This window comes from Lagopus muta, chromosome 19 (genome assembly GCF_023343835.1).
Source record: "Lagopus muta isolate bLagMut1 chromosome 19, bLagMut1 primary, whole genome shotgun sequence".
Classification (NCBI taxonomy): Eukaryota; Metazoa; Chordata; class Aves; order Galliformes; family Phasianidae; genus Lagopus; species Lagopus muta.
In genome coordinates, this window is record NC_064451.1 from 6,358,287 (window position 1) to 6,377,132 (window position 18,846).

General features: G+C 41.4%; 1 protein-coding gene across 1 annotated transcript in view; it reads right to left on the minus strand.

The window, feature by feature from the left end:
* Positions 1 to 18,846, minus strand: part of MED27 (mediator complex subunit 27) — an 80,476-nt gene that overhangs the window by 24,360 nt on the left and 37,270 nt on the right. The window contains exon 4 of the mRNA XM_048965661.1: positions 2,983 to 3,076. Coding sequence (XP_048821618.1) covers positions 2,983 to 3,076 — 94 coding nt within the window. The remainder of the gene's footprint in view (positions 1 to 2,982; positions 3,077 to 18,846) is intronic.

An 18,846-nucleotide genomic window follows, 5' to 3' on the forward strand; every position in this document is an offset into this window, starting at 1 on the left:
ACAAGATGAGGTTTCTCTCTTTACAGCTCCTGGCAGTTGACCAACAAAATCTCACAAAAAATCTTAAGAAAGCCTCAGTTCCCTCTGCTGCTGCTGCTGCAAATTAATTTTGCATAACACTGTTATTAAAGTTGATACAATTCTATGTTTAGTCTTTTTTATGCATAGCACGATTAAAAGATTAATAGAAAAATCACCAGTGAAGACTGGGATTAAACAGCACCTTGAAATGGTAAACTGCTTTTAAAGTCGGTTGAGGATTTCACACAGCTCTGAAAGGCTTCAATTATTTATGTCTGGTCTGTGCAGCATAAATCCAGACTAATGAGGTACAATTGCTGTGTATAAATCTCCAACACAAAGATCTCCTTATTGTCTGAGGAAGCAGCACCCTCCAAGGAGCAGCAGGCAGAAACCTTTCAATGCACAGCATTTGTGCTCGCAGGAACACTTTCTTCATCCCCCCCCACTTCCTTAAAGTTCTCAGCTTATTGCAGAGCTGTACTGTGCTGAGGGAGAGCCCAGCATCACACAGAGGTGACCAACCCTGCGACTCAGACCAGCAGCTGCAATCACCTCTCTAGAAACATGCGGGATCTGAAAGCCCCACATCACAGCTAAGGACAGGACGTGATGTCCACGTGAATATGAAGATGGGCACCAATCAGTTTGGGACTGATATTTTCTGAATTAGATCTCTTTTTCCCAAGGATGATATTGCGGTCATTTCCAGTGATTCTGAAGTTTCAAAGAATCTCACAGCCCTGATCCTTCTTCCCCACCTCCTTCCAATAGTTTGCACATTCTTAACATACATATCTGCTTATCAGTGCCTTTGGTGATGAATGTGTGCGCTTCTGGAAAACCACAGGGCTGGGTTTAAAGGTATCTTAATATAACAACAATACCTCTATGGTAAAGATCTTCGCAGGTATGATACAAACACTGCACAAATGAAACTGGTTCACATTATGGTTGGTTAATTATCTCTGGACAAACTGCATACGGTCGTGAAATATTTTTAAACAAAACAAGCATTATCTGAATCCTTTGGCATTATGGTAAATCACTGCTGTGGAAGAGCAGCTCCACATCTCACTTGGGATGAGTTCAGAGTGAGAAATGACACGTTCTGCAGAAACCCCCCTTCTTCTGGGGGAGGTGCTCTTCACACTGCCCATCCTGCAGCACCTTTCGCTGAATGATTTGTGGCTGAAAACAGCAAAAGCTTCTGCAGCAGTCGGGGCCAGATGGAAAGTGCCATATTGGCAACACCAACTGAGACAGATGGGAAAGAGGGAAAACCTGCCTAAAAGAAAAAATGATAAACCCATCACAAAATCACATGCAAAAATACTTTAAAAACAGTGGTTTTGATCTCTGATCCAAGGAAGATATGCAATCCATTGGCTCATTGCAGTGCTGTTGTCCTTGATTTAGAGACCAATGTTATTTGGTAAGTTATCACTAAATGCAAATGAGGCTTCTTTTACAGTTACCATTTTCCCAGTGCACCTTGCTCCCACCAGCTTTATCCAAGGTAACTCACACAATTTCCCAGTTGTGCCCAGTTCTTGAAAAGTATCACATGTTTTCTGACCTCAAAAAAGCCATCAGAATAGGAAGGCAATTACTGGGTGCAGAGAGGGACTCTAAGAGGATGGAAATGGTTTCCAAGCAAGGAAGTAAAATGAGACTTTTTCTTTTCTACAGTGAAACAGTTAAACATAAAGTCAGCTGAACAGCAAATGCAAAAGCTTCTACAGAGCTTAGGACGGCACTGATGAATTCAGTTCTTTTATGGAATATGTTGTTCCACTTGGTGAATCCAACAATTGCAGATGAAATGATTTAATGCCAGTGGAAGCCAGCTGTATATTTTAACCTCTGACTCAATTAATCCCTGGCGAATTTTAGGCTACTCAAAGAAAGTTAGTATTAAGATGCTAAAGAATTGATAAATTAAAATGGAATGTAACCACAGCTACACTTATTATTGAGACATTTATAGTATTTTTGAAAAATACAGGCAAAATCTAAAAATATCAGAGTAGTCAATTGAACAAATGCTAAAAAAACATAAATTCTTGATTCAAGAAAGCTGTTTTGACAAAATATCTGATTTCTAGATTTCTTTTACCATTTGCTTGGAAACAACAACTGTACTCACACATGCACTACAACCAAGCCTTTTGTAGCAGCTTATGTGAGGATGTGCCACGAACAATCTGAGATGGAAAAGACGGATTTGGTCCCACGTTTTCACTCGGATATGGAATTTTCCACTTTCATTTAAAAGCTGTCAAAAGATTCAACTTCAGTCTTTTACTCTGCTGCAGGAGAATCAGCTTCCCAGTGCCATCCTGTAAGAGCTCAGCAGCCCCTATTGCTGTGCTGCTGTCCTGGAGTCGAAACTTTACAGACTCGTCTCCTTCTCTCAGCACAACAGCTGCCTATGAGAACTGATGTGAACAACAGTCTCTTCTGGAATGAAATCTTGCTTGGTCAGGCAGAAATAAGTCGAATGTATTGGACTTGTTTATCTATAATCCAGCCTTTACTGCTCATTTACTTCAAAGGCAAATTCTTGACTTCATCATAAAACAGAAATTCATTGGACCAAGAGCAATTTGAACAAATTTCGACAAAGGAAACCAATACAATTTCTCTCTTCCTTACCCTTACTTCTTTTTCCTCTTCACCATCATGACTGAGATACACTCATTGCCAAGACTGCTGAAAAACACAGCATCTGACCTCACGCTCATATTTCAACAATCTTATTTAACAACAAAAAGCATTTAAGGGTGAAATTCTTTTTATCATCTATTTGCCCAAAAGCAAAAGAGATCTTACACTGCTGGGTCAAACGAAGAGCAGCATGTTTCTGGGAAAAAAATAATCCTTAATAGCCTGCCTTTTAGAAATAGCAATTATGTCCCTTAAGAAATCCATCTGAAAGGACAAAATGACTCAACTCACCAGCAGCATTGCAGAGGTCCCATTGGGCCGGGAGAGCTGGATAGACATCTCAGGAAACATCCTGTCAATGCGATTGATCACGTCATCGACGTACCTGCCGAACAACACAACAGTCACACACACCTCCCTGCCACAGACTTACAGATTATTACTTAAATTTAATGTCCAGAGGATTTCTTTGAATGACTTTAATTATCTTTGATACAGACAAGATAGCGAATACGTACAGAATAAAAGTATGGGAATGAAAAGGAACGGACTGACCTTGAACACAGGCAAACCATGAGCTACACCCAGGTGGATGTTGCACATACTAATTACTTCAAAACAGATATTGAAATATATAAACACACAGCATTTTCAAAAAGCAGAAGATGGGATACAAGCAAATATGGGTTTCTGTTTAAGAGAAAAGCACTTTTGCAGAGCATTTTTAAATGGAGCCAGATATCCTTTATTAGGTAACATGAACGTCTGCAAACGTTTCCAACAAAACACAGGACACAATTTGTCAGGCAACCTCCCCGGGGATGTTTTGCCCATCAGAGCTGTGGGACACCCAGATCAACTGTCCTGCTTACTCACAGAGTCATAAAACCCAGCAAAACCTCTCCCACCCCAGAAAGCTGTGTCAAAACCTTAATCTGCACTTCTAATTGAGCAGAAAAGTTTCCCCATTCATTTGAATGACTCATTAACAGCCTGTTTGCTAATAAGCAGACGGAATATCCATAAACCAAGATCTCAGTGTGGTGAAGGAGACTCTTATGAGTGCTTCAGGACGAGTAATCTACACATCAGAGATCAACAGTGCACACCTAATTTTAAACACTACCGAATCCCAAATCTCTTGTGTGTGAATGGAGATGTCTGACTGAGATGCTGGTGAAAAGCAAGTTTCTCCATTAGAATATGGCTAGGAACTACCTCACAACCTTGGACGTTTTAATGCAAATTATTGCAGTACTTAACTTTTCTGAGTTTTGATGATAATTTAAAAAGAAATAAAATAGAAAGTTGCACATCATAAAACAAAAGACAAAGCCCACATGCATTAAGGAAGAAAAACTCAAGTAATTTGACATCACAGAAACAACACTGTGGACTTTGGCATTTTATCTGCTTGTATCTCTCTGGAAAACCCCAGTGGCTATGTACATTTATCCTTTAAAAAGATCCAGGTTGGTTGGAGGTGATGAATTCTTCAACTCTCTCTTAGACCCAATCATTTTTAAATGCAAAACTTGCCTTGACTGCATGCCTTCAAGCTATGCTCAAAGCCAACCACCATCACGTGCCACCTGAGCAGGAGAAACAGATCCTTCCTTTTCTCTCAGAAAAGATTGGTGTCAGGCAGAACAGGGAGCTCTGGGCTTCTCAACAGCACTGCCTTGGAATACACCCACATGTAAAGCTATGCAATTAGGTCAAAAGTTGATATAAAAATAGAGATCTGAAGACATCTGTTCACATTAACTCAAAATGAAGTTCTACCAAAAGCCGATTACTAAGATATTGGGGTTTAGAACTGGTTTTGTAATGCTCAGGAAAACCAATCCAAAAAAACCAACTCAAGGAAAAAATAAACAAAGGAAATCCATGTTACTTGGGCAAGGCACAGCTATGGGGTCCATGCCCACCAGTGGCCTTTTCCTTCCTTTCTCAATCAAGAGAATCCAGAGGAAATCCACAAGCCCTTTGCCTTTATTTAAAAGCAGACATCAGTGCTTCCTGAGGATGCATCAGACCAGAAGGGTTCTTTAAGGATTCACATCTAATCACTGAGTTAGTCTGACTACACGATGGCCTCAACTACAAAATGACATCCAACCTAATGCACAGCAAAGCTCTTCTAGGGCTATGCCCTTCAGAGAGCACGTCAGGTAAAACACCCTGCTAAGTATGGTTAGGTTGAGGTTGGACTTGATGATCTTGAAGGTCTTTTCCAACCTGAGCAATTCTATGATTCTGTGATCGGTGCAATAAGCAAGAAGCAGCACGGCAGTGTAGAAGGATAACTGGTGACAACTGTACAGCAAACTGAAGAGCATACAATGAAGATGAGACACAGTGCATTCCTGAGGCTGTCTGCAAAGAAGGTCATAGAAAAAGCTGCTGTCTGGAACTTCTTTTGCAGAACTGAAATGCATTAATTTAGTGCCAAAATAAGAGCAATCACAATTTACACATCTCTATCCAGCAAGTTACAGCTCAAAAATATGACGGCTCCTATTTATGTTACAGAACTTTTTACAGACTCTCAGAAAAGTGTAGCACTTAAGAAGTTTAATTTTACTTCTGCTATGAGCACTTCCAACGTATCACCACGTCTCAGTTCTCTCCTACTTACAAAAGACGCTGGTTGGAATGAGCATTCACAGACACAAGTAGTAACAGAGCAGGGAAAAGCACATGGAAATAGATCTGCTGAAATCTCAGGCGTATCTTCAGCTTACAAAAAAAATACAGTGAACTCTCAGAATTACAGACAAGGTGAAATCAGATGGCAGTAAATTCCCCTCTCGCCCTACAACAGCTGGGTTTCCTAGGTTTGTTGCATCTTCTCCATCCCATTTTCCTTCTCCTTCTCTCCCTCATGACACAGATTCACGTTTTTGACGGAGGTTTTAAAATTACTTTTGAACAGAAAATCTTTATTTTAAAATGATAAATAGTACCAATCAGTGGCATGCAACTGCATGTGCAACTGAACCCTGTCCAGTAAGATGAGAGCTGACATCAGAGATCCTCCAAGGCTGTCAACGCTGTAAATTGTTATTTCCATTTTAATGCAGTAGGGTATTTTCTTGTATAAACATGCTATATTAATACTGCAGAGGTCAAATGAACCAATCTACTCCAAGAACACCAGCAAAGACTGGAACAAATTCTGAATGTTATTCTCCAAATGAAAGCTTTCTTTGTTATGAACACATACGGTAAAACAATGCTAGAATAAAGCAGCAGAGACATTCTCTGAAAGCTTGGCAGCAGGCTCACATGTAAATCCTTTGGTCCATATTACAAGAATGATGTCTGGAAGCAACAGAAAAAACTTTTGAAGCCAGTTATAAAATACTGGTTAGAAGGGACTAATTAGCTAAGCAAGCCAGATGAGATGCTGCACGCCAACACATCAGGTTGACAACACAAAAATAATTCAGGAACTGTCTTCGCAGGCAAACACCTTTTGATTCACACCTAGGGCTCCCATAATATGAAAAACTAATTCATTGTAAAATGCCTTTAATTCCATACTGGACAGATGGCTTGGTTCTGTGATGTGACCTCTCTCTCTATATCTGCTTTTTTATTTTTTTAATTTTTACTGGATCAGATCCAGCGATCCAACGTTAGTGTGATGTTTAGCAGCTTAGACAAGATTTAAATAGCATTCATCCCACACAGTATTTCACTTTCATGCTGTTCATTTTTTCCACTCAATATTACTGTTTGAAAATTAGAAATATAGCAGTTTGTAACCAATTTTGGAGGAGATCTTTCAAAAGAAGAACATTTTGCTAAATGATTTCAGAGAGGTGTCTGCAGTGCAATGGAGCTTCACCATTCCTGAATCGCTGAGTGGAAAACACTGTATGGGATGAAGAGCAGCTCTTGATTCTGTTCAGTCTGTGATTCGAGGTATTCTGGACAGCAAAAGGGGAAACTCTCCACACATTCCATCGCTTACTAGCACTGGAAGTGCTTGTCAGTGCTCCCAAACTTTCAGGGAGGGTTTTTTGTTACCATTTAAATCAGAGCTAATAATTTCTTCTTATACATATATGGCTTTCAGATAAATTGATTGGATATTATATTTTAAAACATAGTCACAGTTCTAGCGTGATTTATTAACCACAGAATTAAAGTTTTAATTTAATTCAGCCACCTGCTGAGCCAGTCTCCGCAGGTAGCAAATTCAAGTTGATAGAAGGCTTTTGAGAAGCATCAATTAACAATAGTTATTAAAACAGTGACCTCTGTCAGCTTTTGTGAAATGACACTTCCTGCTTGGGTAGGCAACGAAGAGCATGAAAAGGAATTCAACAACTCTCACGCTGAGAAAGCAACATCATGCCTCAAGACATCTCATCAGGCAGCTGTCACAGCCCATGATATCTATAGACCAACCTGGAAATTTCTGCCTCTTTCCCCAGATTCCACAGTTGATATGTTGCTATTTCAGGCTCTTGCTCTTCCAACTAGAAATTCTAAAAATGCCCGTGTTTCCTGACACTAGCACTGCAGGCATTTGCCTGCTTTGACCACCTTCTACCCAGCTAAAAACTCCCTTGTCAGGCAACCTTGTCTTACAGCTGCACCACCGGCCTCTCACGGTCTAAACGAACTGCTTTAATGGTTTCTTCTCTCTTCTCTCATCCAAAAACAAAGTTTCTGTTGGTGAGGACTCCAGCCAGGCTCCTCACTGTACTCACTATGCTTCCCTCTGTTCTTTCATCATCTGCACACAAACTCTCTCTTCTGCTTCTCCTTTAATGCCTCCAATTCCTGCTGCGAAATCTTTATTCATGACAGACTGTAAAGGAAAAGCATTAAGTTACTCAACTAAGAAACTTCTACTGTGAAGTATACTGAAGGCAGAAGAGGCAAACCTGAAATTGGAGTTATGGTTCTTCAGCCTCGGGGTGGCAACATGTGGCTGGCACGAGGGGTGCTGGCATGGCAGCATCTTGGGAGAGTGACTCCACAAGTGGGGGATGCAGCAAGCCAGGAGGAGTGGATTGGAAAGAGCAAATCTGCTGAGATATCCTGGACAACAATTCACGCCCAACCCAGCCTCAGTATGGGGAAATGAGACTGCATGCACCTGAAAGCAAAAAGCTCCAAAGCTGAGAGAAGGAAGCTCACCACTGATGTCAGCAAGTTAGCTGTTCAGCTAACTGGTATCATCTGTGCTAGGAATCTTATTCTAGTCACAAAGAATGACGTTTCAATACTGAGTGGATGCAAAAGATTAAGTCACGCCATGTGCCCAAATAGTCCAAAAGTGTTTATATATAAATACAGGGCAGTCTGCTCCAAAAGCACATGCATGCAGAGCTGCATCCAACCCTTAACCATCTGCACTTCTCACTCAGGAAAGGCCAAACTAGTACAGCACTTAGAAATGAACGCTGAGTAGTTTGGACAGTTCTGCTGAAACTAAGACAGTGTTTAAGGGTTGGACTCACAGAGCATTTCAAAACCTGAGGCTGTGATTCAACAATTTCCAGTCTCCAGCACCAATAGTGACATAAGGCACTGACACATCCCGGCCCCCTCAACCGTGCTGTGCTAGGAGAACTGAATCAAAGAACCGATCTGGCTTCAGAAAGTAAGAAGTGCTTTCAAGGTGAACCAGATCCATGATCCAGCCCTGTGCCTGCACAATTCCTGTGGGGACCAAAGCTCCCAGGACAGGAATGCTGTACATCGGTGTCATTCTATTACAACAATAAAACATCGTTTTACTGCAAAATACGCTACTTGTACTGTCTTGTTCACTCAAACAATTCTGCATTACTCCGTGCCACTGAGAATCTGCTGATAAGGGATGAGATGTAAGTACGTAAGGAATTTCCTCAAAGGTAAGAAGTGACAGTGATGCTACAAATCCAGGCAAGTTCTCACGCTGAATACTTACAAAATGCAAACCTGCCCTGAACCAGCCTCTGAACAACCACGTGTTTAAGTGAAATAAGAACATCACTTTAATATGCTCTGAAAATACACATTTTGTCAGAGCACTGTTTCATTTGGTTTCGAAAAGCAAAAAGACTTCTGTTAACAACATCAAATTCCAGCATATCATCTTAAATAGTGCAACTTTAATAAGGAAAACCTCAAATCACAAACAGAGACCTTGCAGTCGAATTCCCATAGACGTTTCACCATATGGTTGAAATAGCTTTCCTGGTACTTCTGTAGAATGTTCTTCAAAATGCCTTAAATGCACAGCAGTAATCAAGAGTTGAACACGGATATTGCAATGTGTGAAGGCTGGTTAACAAAATAAGCATGCATCTGCTTTGCAGTCATCACCAGAATCTTGTCTGGGCTTGTTACTAGACCGCGTGCCTTATGAAAAACATCATTAACTCCTTTGTATGTACCTCAAGAGGAAAAACAGCCCTCCCTAACATCAGTAATAACAATTCCAGAAGCTATGGCTCACAGCACATAAGCATTGTTTATTTCTTCTTGTTTGAGAAAGTCGATGCTGCTTCACAGCCAGCACTAAATGCTAACAGCAGTAATTTCCTGGGGCCTGGATGAGAATCAGAACTATTACGAACATTTATCTACAAAGATGGTTCTTGTAAGTTGTCAAGCAATTTGTGTCCCACCCATTAACTGAAATATGCACGTGCACACACAAGTTCCCATACAGTAAAGCCATGCCAGAAGTCTTTGAGATTAGCTTGGGCCAAGAGATCCAGCTGGCCTTCACCAAAAGCTGCACAAGCTACACGCACCTCAACCCAAGGGGCTTCAGAGAGACAGGCAATGCCCACCCTCTCCTGCATCATATTAGTCCTGCTTCTAAAAATGACCATGGGCTGAGCTGGTTTTTGGCTCACCTGCCTTGCCAAGCTCCTAAAACAAATAAAAGGGGCTCCTTGCATATGGGAGGGCTTCCATTGTTAGGGCTGACTGCATGATGGCATCCTGATGCTACACATTATTCCATGCTGCCATTTCTTCTAAAGTTAGTATTTTACAATACATTATTTTCAGCTCTGCTATTGAAGAATTATTTCAATAGCACAATCTTCTCAGTTTCTCAGTGCTTTGTATCTCCCTCAACAGAGGGGAAATGACAGTACTTACCTGCTTTTATGAAAAGCAACAGATAACGTGCAATACCTATTATGTATTCTATACCTATCACAACTAGTGAGATTTTACTTCTGAGCTCACTGACTGATGGAAAACATAGCACATTTTGCACAATTAGACCTTCCTATTAGACCTTCCTAGACTGTACTTGATCACACGGACAGCACTGCTGGAAGATCTCAAGGGTCACTAATGTGACCCGTATCAATCCCTGAATTTAACGAAGGCTACAAAATTGCAGAGGGTGGGAAGCAGGGAGCGTTGAGGATATAATCCCTGAGGAAGGTCTAACAGTATCAGAGCAGGAGAGCAGAGCAGAGCACTCCTTAGGACAGCTTTTGTTTGTACTGGTTTCGTTACCAAAGCCCTGATGTCTTCTGCCTCAAAGCATCCCCTACTTCAATGAGATTCTGACGCACGCAGGCAGTACTCTGCAGTCTTAAAACTTTCTCTAAATTCAGAATGGCTCAGTACTCTGAAAACCTGTTTCAGTAGATTTTCTCATCCTTACCATATGCTTCCTTCAGTTTTGGCTACGAAGAGATTAACTTTATGTCTCTGCCATGTCAGCACCCGATGCAGGCACGAGCACGTGTGTCAGGGCTGCAGTCACACTGAGCACCTGTAGGCACACTGCATGCTTATCTGTTCTACCTTCTCCAACATTGTGCCACTTCCTGGAAGCTACTGATGTGAGGATACTCAACTTTTATGAAAGAGTTTTATTCTAGCACTATTTCCTTAGAACCCCTACTGGCCTCCAGCTGTACTGGGGAAGCAGATTTCTACAGCTCATCATGGTGCTAACATCTAAGGATACTCAGATAAACAGAATGCCTGAAGGAGCATATTAGTCAAGAGAAAAAGCAAAGCAAAACAAAATCACAGACATGAAGACATTAAAAATCTGGCTTCTGCAACTTCATTGTCCCCACAGTGACATCGCACTGCTCAATTCTACTTCAGAATTACACTGTTCCTTTGGGACAGGATTTTGGAGTACTTAACAGGAGTAGTAGGAAGCAAAGATTCAAGAAAAGACACATTTGTGTGCACACACACACCATGTACAGACACCTGTGTACATATCTGTTCGTACTTATTCAAATAAATAACAATAATAATTAAAACGTATCAAGGCAACAAGAAAACTTTGGCAGGTGGGAGGTTCAAGCATGGAAAACCAGTTAGGTTTTCAAATGTCAAGTTAAACATGAGAAGTCCTTAAATACGAGTTTAAAATAAAGTCTGGTGGCTCACAAACAGGCCTCCATTTTTTGGAGGGGGGGTGATAAAGGTATGAAATATTGTACCAAACAATGACTTGTGCAACCCAATGCAATCCATTTGTCATACAAACTTTTACTATGATCACCTATTTTCTAAGTTTTCTTGATTAATGCTGATTTTTCTCTTTGAGATTAGGCTGTGACCAAGTCCTTCAGTATTTGAGCACCAGTACAGAAATGGAAAATCTCCCTTAAAACTCTGAGGTTTATCACACGATGCCTTCAAGGGCATCTTTCCACCCTTCTGGTACAAAAACTGCATTTAGTAAGTACAGTTAGGTATTTATACGTTCAGGAGTCTTACATTCAGGAGTCTTCCATACAGACACTTGGTGGAGAGAAGCCCTTCAGAATCCTGTTTTCTAAAACCCACATCTTTCATCACCTTTACTCCAATGTGACCTTTTAACCAAGCAGGTTTCCTTAGGTTGGGATTCTTATAGGGCTCACTGAAAGTCAGCAAGGAGGGGAACTAATTCCCTTAAGTACTCAGGAAAAGGAAATTCCCCTTAATTCCACCATCACTGGCAGAAGTGAACAACAGAGGCTGCTAAAGGGAATGGACTGCAGAAGCAGTAACCCCTGGTCTCACCAAATCCAGCCCAGACACCGCAGCAGAACTCTCCACAATCACACTACGCCTTTTTGGCTACCTTCCCACTGCTGCAATCAGGTTCCTCCTCATGTGAAGTTATTTCCCCTCCCACACAAGGATCAGCAGGCAATCACAGAGATCAAAATGGCCTGACGGTCACGGCGGCTTTCTTAATGCTGGAGCCCACGGTCTGCCTGTGCTTCTCTGCTGTGCTCAACAGGCAAGGAAGGGATGAGGCTCAGCTGGGCCTGGAGCCAAGGCTGTGCTGTGGGACACAAGGCTTCTGCATCACTCTGCCTTACCTGCACAGCTTCCAGGAAAAGCAAACATACATCAGTGCTCACGCTGGACGTATCTGAAGGAAAATACCTCCTTTAGAACCACTGGGTTCTGTGCTAGCAAAGAGAGGTATTATTATTAGAAATTGTATTATTTAAAAAAAAAAAAAACACAAAAAACAAAGAAACCCACAAGCAATTTAAAGTATACTAATAGAGAAAACATCTTAAGTAAAAAAAAAATAAACAAGGAATGACAATCTCTTTCAAAAAATACACGAGTACTGAATCTGCCTAGCTTTGCTGCTAGATATGTTTCTCCATGCTGAGTACGTATTAAAGAATATAGAGCTCAAAACACTACAAAAACTAAGTTTTGTTAAGGAACGTCAAGTTGGTTACCCACAGGAAAGAAATTCCAAGTTGCTACATAGTTTTTAACAACAAGCAGGCACTGATGAACAAAAGCACAGCCTCTTGAGTGCCAGCAGCCCATACTAACAGACTGCCCACTGCAATGCAAGTGGGGATGCAATGCAAGCAAAGCCAGCCGGCCCCAACCACGCTGCTCCTCGCAGTGCTGCTGCAGCAGGGCCAATAAAGGGTTTCTTGCAGACTCTGAAGACAACATGAGCCCGATCAACCTTTTCTAATCAGCAGCCAAAGTGCCTTGCCTGTCTGTCAACGCAGTGTCTCCCAGCAGGGAGTGGTTTATTATTCTAATAAGATGCTCCAGTGAAGAGAGGGTCAGCCGTGATCTCTACCAGGAGAAGATTTAATTAGTCAGTGTAAAAATTCTAAAGACACTTCCAGCACACAGACAAACTGTTAAATATGAAGAGAAATGATAACACATTTTAAAGCAAGGTTACTTCTGTTTTCTTTGTTTCAAACACAATTTATATTTTCCTTTTTTTTTGGCTCTCGTTACACTGTTGCATTCTCCAACTTACAGATCCTGTGGTTATAAAACTTCCAGTCAAACCCACTGAGCAGAGAGCTCTATTCTTTAGGAAACAATCTAAAAGAGCATGAACAGAAACCAAACCCATTTAAGAACCAGTTGGTTCATCACAGAGCAGAAGTTACATCGGTTTGATCCTAAAGTAGTGTTTGAATTAAAAATGTGCTATATGAAGAAGTGAACAGGAATCAGTTCTATCAATACAGAGACTTGGAAACTTTATGAACAGGCAGAACTTTCATTAAGAGTAAGCTTTTATCAAAGGAGTGAAAGCTGAAGCCAGCGATGAGGACCAGAGCTATTACAGATATTTCAATCATTTGGAAACTATTATCTCAAACTCATGCTGCTAGCACAATACAGGTTCACCTAGTAACACGACAGCAAATTACATGATTAATTAGCTAACACGGAGCTACTGAGAGTCAACCAGTCGAAGCCAATGTCCTGCAGAAGCAGTGATGTTTCTGAACATCAGTGAACTGGCAGATATCTCAACATCCCTCTCCATTCATTCTCAATTTGCATTCACTACTCAGTGCACTGACATGTATTGCTGTGTTTGACTTGTGTTCCATCATTTAACTATTCTTCACTTATGTTCATGAAGTTTTCTGTGAATTCCAAGTACAAATGAAATGCAATTACAATAAACCATTCTTAATGGCACTCCATGGGTATTTTTTTTTAAGAGACAAAAGTATACAAAGCACTGATGGTAGTGCATAACTGCTTGGCAAAATGCACAGTGAGAAACATCACACAGCACCTCTGAAAAGGAACCATGGGGATGGGAAAGCTGAAGAAGAAAGGTGAGCTGAAAACAAGTGGACTGTGGTTACACTTACATCCTCAGCTGCACTGCTCCAAGGTTTGCTGCTCTGCCTGCCTGCAACCCGTCCCATTTGTTTAGAAACTGCAGCTCGTAAGCATAAAATAAAGTCAGAAAATAAGAGCAGACAAAACAGCGCTTATTCTGCTCTTTTCAAGGGCTTAAAAAAATCCCTAGAACATTAACTTTAGTTTAAATGTGTGTGCATATATGTATCAGTATCACAAGGCACTCAAGGACCACTTTTTCATCCCCACATGCCACACTGCATCAGTGCTCCATGACAGCTCTCAAGAGGCTCTAAGCTCAAACCAGAACTGAAGTTTTCCCAGTATCCCATCCTTCACATTCTGGAGATGGAAATGAAATACTTCTTTAGGGTTTGAAGGCAAAGTCAACTACGTGTGCGGGTTTTGTGCTTGAGAGAAGACCTCATGGCTGAGGTTCACCCACCAAAGCACGCAGGAAGCACTGACTCCCATTCCTGCTTTCAGAAGGCTGGGCAGCATCACCTCTGAAATGTGAGTCAAAACCTCAGACCACACAGCCATCTCTGAAACCTGCTATGCCTTCTTCAGAAGCACGCTTTGATGAGGAACGTCACCCCCAGACAGGTGCTTAGTATCTGAAACATCACATTAATGACAATCATCTGGGAATTATCTCCTAAATTTGCAACTTGATAGATTGCTTGCCAACAACACAGCTCAGCAACATTTGCCTAACAAGCCTAACAATAATTTCTTTCCTTTTTTTTAGACTTAATTTTAAGACTGAATCACAGAAAAGTTAAAAAGCAATGAATGCTCAAACTTAGGTATTATTTATAATGGTAAAATACTGTTAGCTATGACCATGACTGTCCAAATTATGCATCTGCTATGTAGCCAGCGAGTCCCAAAACTAGATCTAAGTTGGATTTGTCTTTCAGTCCTCCACAAAAAGCTCTTTTTACAAGACCTGTCTACAAGGCACAAATGTGTCATGAGCAAAAGCATCATCTTTGCTCAGAAACTGTCAAAATCCCAAAGCCAAAATGAAACAGAAGGATCTGCATGTAAAAGGCAAGTAGAAAAGCTTGCTTTTGGCTTGAGGGAAGCTAAGTTTCACAGCACTACTTTGGACAGAGCTGTACAATTTTGACTTAAATTACATGCAAACAGTAAGGTATTCTACACGACTTCTACAGCACGTTTGATTTTAACACCAAACACTCAATGTAACAATCAGCAAAAGAGCTCAGCAATTATGAGATTGAAGGCATTTGTGGAGCTCGACACAGACTGACAGGCTCCAGCCAAGCTTGCTGTGTAATTATTTCATGTGTCTACGCTTTGTCTTGCATCACTGAAATGAACACCTTAAGGCAAGAACACAAAGGATAGAGAATAACACATCAGCATGCACTTCTCAGAATGAATACTGACAGTGGATAGTGAAGAGCTTCCCACTAGGTCCCACACGTAGCAATGATACAGTCATTCATTCTTCACAACACGTCACTCCTGGACTCTGAGTCTTGTAAGAAATCAGCTGGGCTTGAACAACTGACAATAAAGACAACGCAGGCTCCCACCCTACATGCAGGCACCAGCCTTGTAGTTAATGCCTCCTCCTACCCCAGCTCTGAGCAAACGTTACTTGAGCTGCTCTCAGCACCTCCACACCAGAAGATGCAATTCATACAGTTCAAGAGAGGAAACCCAGGCATGCAGCAACTCAACAAAACAGTAATTTGCTCAATAACTTATCCAGGAACCTCTGTATCTTTGAGGGCTTTTCAACGTACGTGGTTGAGAATGAAAAGGCTGACCACTATCCCACAGTTATATTTTGTGGGGGATGGAAACAAAGCACTACAGGCAATGACAGAACGTAGTAATCGTACATAGAATGTAATTTTCATTTCCTTCAAGGTGTGCAGGCAAACAGCAACGGTTAAATGAGTAATTTGCTGTTTTAGCCATGATCTCTACACCAAAGTATTACTTTATTTGCTGAAATAAAAGCTGTAAGAACAAAATAAAAGTCAGAGGAAAAATAAAAGAGAGCTGAGCCCACTGCTGATGCTAACAACGCCTTCCTTGCCCAGTGTTTGATGACCTGTGTTACCCATGCAAAGATAAGAACCACAGAAAACAAAGCTAAAACAATGAAGCACGTGTCCAATTAGAGATGTGTGCTATGTTACTAAACCTCTTCTTTTTAAAATGACACACACATACTCATGAATAATATCACTGGCATTACAAAAACAGCGCTGAGATTTTGTTAGGTAAAAATCTATATAGCAAAGAGGAAGCACCGTTAGGAACACAAATAGCAGCAGGGCAGCATCTGGAAACAAATGAAAACCAAGTTAACTTCAACCAGAGAAACTTCTAATAGCTGCATTTTATTTTTTTCTACCAGCAGTTGGACAAATAGGACAAGCAAAGTGATTGTACCAAAATCCTTAAAACCATCACAAGCAAAGGTTATGCTTAGAGGATAATGCTATGATGTGATCAGCTAGAATCTGCTACCCCAGCTTTTTCCATGTAACCCACCCACAGGGTTCCTCGTAAACACATGAATACTCAGAAAATGCCCTAAAGTGAAATTAAAAAGTAATAACAGTTATTTTTAACACCAAGTAAAGAAAACTCAGCTAAGCAGTTCTCCTACTGTGTGTCCTTTCTACGCAGGCATTGAAACTCTCCTTCTCTCTCCAGGTCAGTTGTGCCCACCAGGTCCCCAGGGATGGGGACAGCCACTTCTCCCCCCAGTAAATCCAACTTTGGTCTCCTGCTGAGTTCCCACCTACACCCACTGCTTAGGAAACTCCTTCATTTTGAGTTACTGTCAAAGATACAGGTAACCCTCATTGCCTTTAATCTCAGGTAAGACATTCCAGTCTTCTTATCCCTTCTCCCTACCAGCACGTATCACATTTGAAAGCAACTTTTATTGTCCTCACAGAACAGCTGTCTAGTTTCTCCCTCAGATAGCTTGGAATCATGAGGAGGCACAGAAGTGATGTAACTAACAAATACTTTCACAACATGTTCGCATCGCACCACAGTTATGCAATAACACCATTTTTGCTAAGCCATCAAAACAGAGACCTCCTCCTCCCACCTTATTAGGGCTCCACTCTTTTTGCTTGTCATCTTCGACAGTGGAATATACAACCAATGAATATGGAAACACTTGCTGACTTTGGCAAGCGGCTGGTTTCATTTATTCTTTTCCACTTGATTGCCTGCTGCAGCAAAGCAGCCTCCAGTGCTCCCCACATCAAACAGTCCGGCCAAGAAAGGGGGTTAAAGCAATCACATGATAAAATCACAGCTTTGGCAATAGCTTTGATATCATTATCAAGCTCACAAATTTCCTCTCTTATCTAGCTTGTTCTTCACTGTCTAATTAGTCCAACCACTGATAGAATGCTCTGCTTTTTGACACAGAAACAAGCAGTTAAACTAGTACTTGTGGTCTTTCATTACACATTAACATCTTCATCCTGAGCTTTCCTTCTGCTGAATGTACAGGAACTCCCTACAGGGCGATCCTGGCATCCCGCTCCAAAGGTTGCAAGGGTATCTTGCAATGGTTGGGGCTGTAGAAAAACTTTTAATTAATTGCCACCTTGTAACGGCACAGTTCTCACACAAACATTACCTTTAAGGCAAACATCCATCAAAGAGTCAGAAATGTGCTGTTTTACCATAGAATTGCAATTCCCAGTAAAAATAACATTCACTGAGGGCTAAGCACTGCCTTGGATCTGTGCACATCCTGGAAAATGAACATGCACATCAAGGATGGTGCACTGCCCCAGTCAATCTCCAGCAAAGTAGATGGGAATTGCTTCCAATCACTGCGCTCAGTTCCATCAGGCTGCGCATCACACCCAGAGCAATACTATTTGTGGGATTAGTTTGTGGAACGTGACATCAAAACACAAACTGCAATGAGCCCAAGGCCTCTGTGAGCTGAGGCCATCAAGAAGAATATTTGTGGAGCTGCTCCTGACCAGGATACACAAGTTGAGGCTATCAGTCCTTAAGAGCTCACAGCAAATGGCAGGAGAAGCTCTTCACACTGTGAAGAAATGATGAGATCTTAATTACACGCCCTCTATATCCAGAGTGGTTGGACAGAGTATTTGCTGAAAAGTGAATAAATCGCACGGCTTTTTCCCTCGGTGTTAAAAAGCACTGTAAAATTTTACAACACCGCTAACACACATCTCAGTAATTTACTGCGGCTAAAGCAACACCCAGGACCTCTGTCTCCTGTACCTGCATGGGCAGAAATTATTACCCTGCTAATGAATATCACAAGGAACATTTGGTTTTAGTCAAAATCTTTTCTTTCGACAATCTGTGTCGATCAATGCCTGCTGCTTTTTTATAATTACTTTGTAAGAAAACAGGCAGCTGTATGGTACTTATTGGAATGAAATGAAATTCAGCATATAACTACAGCCAAAAAAATGGCATTGATCGGGTATAACCAAATAAAGAAGATTATTACAGAGCCTCCTGCTGCCAGATACATCAAGATATTAGGAGATTAGATCAAGCTTAAATATTTTTGAAGGAGCCATCTTTCTAAAGTTGCATAGAACAGCAAAGGTATCGACTCAGCACTGAGTTCCCACGCATCCAGCAATGGAATGGAGCTGTGCAGAAGCTGTTCTGTAACAAACAGGTGTTGTAGCTGAGCAGTGGCATGCAGGGGCTGCTCAGAGCAATGCCACCACACTGACAACTGCAGGACCTGCAGAGAACACAAAGCAGGCAAGGACCCCCCACCCAACCACATAGCACACACTGGGCTCAAATGTGCTGACACTCACAGCAGTGTGCTAAGGAACTGCTCCCTCCCACCAGCAGTGCAGGGCTGTAGTTCAACTCTTACCCAAGTCCTCGGGTCATATAGCTCCAGCCGGGGCCCAAATAAACCTAAATGCAAATCCCAAATATATTGCACTGGAAGAGGGTTTTTGCTGCTGTCTGGTGCTGGTTTAATAGAGTTGGATCAGGTTTACAGAGTGAAAGAGATTGTCAGATTTATAT